Here is a 6,000-nt window from a genome sequence, read left to right as displayed (position 1 = left end):
ATAGTACATAATTTGTGATTGAGTGCCAAAAATTCTATATGAACACATGCTACTTTCATCATTTCAATTTGACAGATTTTTACTTGACAATTTGTTTCAATTTATTTTGTTTGGCTTTGTTTTAACACAAAATTAAAAAAAATAGATTTAAAATATATGAAATATATTAAAATATCTTTGCCTTAATTTTTTTTTGATAAAAAATATAAGTGACTTAACCATAAACAAATTTATTTGGGCATCTTGCCAGTTGTTCTTAATGATATTCTATTCTTGTATTTATTCAAGAGGAAAAAAAAACGTGAACAGGAATAATGACACTATTTGGATAAAAAATTGACTTGTTCAACATTAACAGTTAATTTATTCAAAAATAAAAGAAATTGAATTGGAGTTTATCTTTGTGCAACATTAATTTCTATCATATTTAGTTAAGGAAAAAAGAGTCAATTTTGTCAATGTTATTGCATAGGGCAAATTACTATTATTTTCAAATTTTTTCCATCCCATAAAATCGTTAGCTATTTTTTTTTTTTATTTACGTGAGAGAAAAATTGACCCTTTCCCCTCTAATTAATTAAAAAGAATTTTATCACTTGAGATTTTACGCCACATAAAAGATTAGTGATGCAAATTTTTGAATATATGACAGGATAAAGTTCAATTTATATAATTATAGAAGAAAAGGTAATTTTTATTACTTGGATACTAATTTAAGTATATTTAATGGAACATTATCAACTACTTTTTAGAAGAAAAAGAAAGTTAATTTGGATAAAGTTCATCATCATTTTCGAATAAATATTTTTTTGAGACCACTAAGTAGGAATGTATGGATTTAATGTTAAAGTAATGATATAAAAAAAGTTTTATTCGATTATGTACATTTAACATATGGAACAAATTAAAATGTGAATATATTTGATAAATTACATTTTTAAAAATTTATTACGTTTTTATACTTTGAATTTGTTTCTACACGAGAAAAATTCAATTATGTTTCTAATTAGCGATTCATGAAATTGTCACGTTTTTTGTTATAACCAACTAGTCATGAAGTCAATTTTCAGCGATTATATATATGTATGTATATAAAATGCAACTACGTCAACCTAACAAGTTTTTGTAGGAGGTTTCTGGGTATGAAGTCATCGTTATTAGGGAGATATCAATGTGGGACTTTTCAATATAAATTTGAATTCAATCGAACTTCAATATAAATATCGAACTAAAAAGAAAATAATTTATGTTATATCTAAAGAAAGATAGAATATACGTACTTCGTTTTTCTAGTTGACATAATCAACAAGTATTTGGTGCATTTAATATAGATACATACTTACTAGAATTTTGTTAGCAAAGGGGAAAATTAATTAAAATATGCTAAGAGACCTTTAAGTGTTAATTAATTAATAATTGTATGCTTGACATAGTTTAATTTGTTTTTTCAAATATTTTGTATTATACGATATATATTTATCCAAGATATACACCTAGAGAGATTGGTTGGCACGTCAAATCATACATATGTATAAATGGTATTTGACCTTTCTCGCAAAGTTAATTATGGACGAGTAAAAATAAAAGGAGAGCTTATATATCAATAATTTCCACTTCAATGAACCCTTTATGATTTTCATCTGTTTTGGGGCCATAATTAATTATTTTTTTAGTTTTCTATTCGATATTTGATATTTGTATTGAAATTCAGCAAAAAATAAATTTGTACTGAAAAATTTCACATGGACGTAAAACACTTTCTAACCAACGCGAATAAAGAAATACTCATCAATCCATCAGTTCACTTATTGATGGGACCATTATTAAATATACAATTGTATCTAAAAACTTGGCTTGTTTACCTAGTCAAATATCTTCTTTAAAACCACTTTCAAAGATTATATAATACGTAATGTAGCTTTTTGCTCATCGATAACATTTTTGATGGACTTTTTGTCAAAAATCCTCTCACCAACATATCAAATTCCAACGAAATGTCCATTGAAACTTAGCAATTATGTAACAATAAATATCATGCCTAGTATGAATCATGATGAGGCACAAAAATTACTAATAACTATATATTCCTTATCTCATGAAGTTAGATAAACATAAAAAGTAACACATTTAGATTCCTTGTACTTAGATAAATTATCCAAATTTCATTAAGGACCTAAAAAAAATAGACTGCCACTAACACAAATTAGTCTAATTAAATGTGATCTACCTACCCCATTTTAGCTTATTGGAAAACAACAGCCAATGAGACTTTACTCATCCAGTTGGTTCATGAAACAAGTAATTTCTTAACCCGTTTTATTTTACGCGTCTTAGTTTGATTAGATATGAATTTAAGAAAAATAAAAATGTCTTAAACAATACTAAAAGTACATTTAAATTATCAAAAATGTTCTTGAATCTTGTGATATTAAAAACATTATCTGAAATGCTAGAATTAAAAAGTTACTTAATATATAAAACATTATTCTTTTTTAAACATTTTTGAAAAAAAAACACATAAATTGAAATTCAGAGAGGGAGTTGCTAGTAAGTCCAATTTGACTCACTTTTTTGGGTTATTATTTGATATATATACATCAGAATTTTCACCATAAATATGCAGTAATTATTTTTTTTACAAATATATCGAATGATGGAATTAAGATAATACAATTTAAAACAAATGAAAATCACTCCCAAGAATGTGGTGATATCGATACATAGACGAATTCAAAATTTTGAGTGTATAAATTTGAATTCTTATAATATAACTCATTAAGCTATTGCTTATTTACACATATATATAAGTGACACATAATTTTGACCAAAATTACTGGTTCTACCGAATTCATAGCTCCGCCTTTGATAGGATGGAAAAATCCCCTCCACCCCAATGCTAGCTATCAAGCGATCACGGATTCAAGGGAATCCCACTTCCTCTCTAGTAAATCTGAATTAATCAAGAATGTGGTGATATATTGATACATAGACGAATTCAGAATCTTGAGTGTATAAATCCTAAATTTAATATAATTTATTAAGTTCTCGATTTATTATACATATATTTAAGTGACACATAATTTTGACCAAAAAATTATTGGTTCTACCGAATTCATAGCTCCGCCTTTGATAGGATGGAAAAATCCCCTCCACCCTAATACTATCAAGCAATCACGGATTCAAGGGAATCCTACTTGCTCTCTAGTAAATCTGAATTAATCGAGCCAGTAATTTTCTAATATCAATGTATATATATATAAAAACAATTTGAAAACCATACATACTCCTTTAATTATTTCTTCATCCACCAGTAACACATGAAAACATTCTACGATGACTTCTAAATTTCAAAAGTTGTTTATCCTTCACCGGAATATTATCCTCCGGTAAAACTCCGCCGGTATATTCCACGTGGAGGGATTGTGTTCGTCTATGATGACGTTTTTGCTCTGTCTGATTACCACCATCACTGTCAACCACCATCTTCTGATCATTAATTGATGACGTTTCGTAATCTTTACTATTATTTTTTGGATAGAAATTTTCGATATCATAAGTATTAGCAGTACCAAAAGAGAGACATTCATATTTTCGACGAGTTTTTGTTCTCTTAATGGTTTTGTATACTAATGGAATAAGTCCTTCCATGATACTTTTTTCTTTGAAGTTGAAAGAGAAGGAGAAGAGGAAGAAGAAAAATGAGTTATTTGAAGACTTTTGGCTTAGCTAGTTTTTGTTATATATTAGGGGTTTGGTGAGAGTTTCCAAGTTTTATTTTTCTTCTTATACTAAAAATATCCGGAGTTTAAGTTATACCGTCAAATCTTTCTAGAACAGTCATTATTTAAAAAAAATATCAAAAATATAATTGATATTGATTTCAAGTCAAAGGTCAATAAAAAAGGGGATTTCTAGTGTTTTTATTTTGTAAAAACCAACCTTAAAAAGTATTTTTTTTAAAAAAAAAAATTCTTTTTTATTTTGTAAGAAAAACCTTTGGAGGTGAATTTTTTGCAAAATTTTATAAACCTAAACTGATCTCTGGAGGGCGATTTACATTTTTGGCATTAAAAAAGTTGATCTCTAAAAGTCGATTTTGTTAAGAAAACATATATTAAAAAATCAACATCCAAGGTCGGTTTTTTCTACGAGTATCATTTTTTGGAGGTCAATTTTTGTTGTGTTTTTAATTAGTAGAGTGTAATAACATTTTACTAAAATGCCAAATTCTTTTTGGCATTTATTTTTTATATTATGTTATACGGGTATGTTTTCTATAATATTTTTTTTTTATAACAATCAAAAGATATTCACACAACAACACTGGTATATATACAGATTTAACTGTATATAATATTAATCGAAACAAAAATTTTGTACCATTAAGTCAGTCAAATAATATCTTTACAAAAAATCATAAAATATATAATCTTGAAAATAAGATAATATATCTCCAATAATATATATGGAAGCACTACAATAAAAATGATTTTTAGTGGCAATAAATTCTTAATTGCCGCTAAATATATACTTTTAGCGGAAATTAACACTTTTTATATATGTCCCTAAAGTCTTTAGCGACATTGAATCTAATGGTACTTAACTAATGCCGATAAATAACTTTAGCACTCTTCATTAGTATACTTATTTATTATCGCTAAAACTTATTTCTGTTATAGTGAAGTATATATATCTCTTTATTCTTTCATTATTTCTACATTGACTTGATCATATATCTTGCCCCCCAATCATATCCTATTCTTGTATTTGTTTATAATTTATTCTAGAGAAAAATGTGTATATGAAAATGACACTCAATTGAAGATTGACTTGTTCTTCAATATTTATTCATTAAAATAAAAAGCAAATTGATTTGGATGTGGGATTTATCATGACATAAAAGATTAGTGATGCAAGTTTTCTAGAAGATATTAAAAGGATAAACGTTAGAATAATCTTTGACTAATATGCATCGATAGTGTAAAAAAATTATATACTATATCATTAGAAATTTAGTTATAAATAATTATTTATAATCGACGTAGCTTTGTGATCTACAAAACACGATAAGTAACTTGTTAAAACAAGTATAAACAAATCAATAATGTTAACTTTTTTTAAATGAGAGAAGGAAAAGGAAAGTTTAACTACTTTAATTTTAGAAATTTGATTATTTTTATTATTAGTATTTGATGGAATTTTTCTTCTTGATTAATTATTTATTTTCTTATTATTAAATGATAATTAACACGATTATTTTTCTTTTATTGACTTAGTTTTAGCTTATGTGTATACTCATCCAATTTGCCTTGTGAAAGATTACGTGTGTACCAACAACCTAAAACCTTGTTTAGTTTAATTAAGAAATTTCCTAATTGTGATCTTTCTTTGCTATATCTCAACATTGTATGTAGTTTTCATAGCTTAATTAACACTAAACATGACCGATTTAGTTTTAAATATTCGCATTTGGTGTATGTATATAAATACACAATTTTTGTGATTTTTTTAGAGTTGGTGAAATTAAAGTATGGAAAAAAAGAAGAATTCAAACCCTCGATAAAAAAAACCCACATAGTGATTCTGAATCGTCTATCTCTTCTACACAATGATTATGATTTAAAATTGAGTTATTAGAACATCAATTAGACAAATCCATTCAAAGTACTAGATGAATGAAATATATTGTATTTTCTTGCTAAGAGTCAAATAGTGGGAGTTCTTGTTTGATTTTTTTTTTTATTTCACTTTCTAGATTACCTAATCCACTTTTGCCATAAAAAAAGAGTGATAATAACAGTTACTATTAAGTTAATAGTGTACTAATTAATTAGTACTTTATATAAAAAAAATATATTAAGTCATCTAAAGAACAAGTACTTGGAGCATTTCGTGAAGATATAGCTACTTCTTATGTCTCAGTTTATGTTGCACTTCTCATTTTCGAAATTCAAATTATGTAAACTTCGAACGATATGTTATAAGTTGATCTAATCCAAT

General features: G+C 26.2%; 1 protein-coding gene across 1 annotated transcript; it reads right to left on the bottom strand.

Annotated features, from left to right (window-relative positions):
- Positions 1-3,300: 3,300 nt before the first annotated feature.
- On the bottom strand, positions 3,301-3,648 carry LOC102603344 (uncharacterized). The gene has a single exon (XM_015306650.1). It carries the CDS (start codon positions 3,646-3,648, stop codon positions 3,301-3,303), a length of 348 nt encoding a protein of 115 aa, XP_015162136.1.
- Between the last annotated feature and the right edge of the window lie 2,352 nt (positions 3,649-6,000).

This window comes from Solanum tuberosum, unplaced genomic scaffold (genome assembly GCF_000226075.1).
Source record: "Solanum tuberosum cultivar DM 1-3 516 R44 unplaced genomic scaffold, SolTub_3.0 scf00034, whole genome shotgun sequence".
In the NCBI taxonomy this organism is placed as follows: Eukaryota; Viridiplantae; Streptophyta; class Magnoliopsida; order Solanales; family Solanaceae; genus Solanum; species Solanum tuberosum.
The sequence above is the reverse complement of the archived record's forward strand: the minus strand, read 5'-3'. Positions and strand labels throughout refer to the sequence as shown.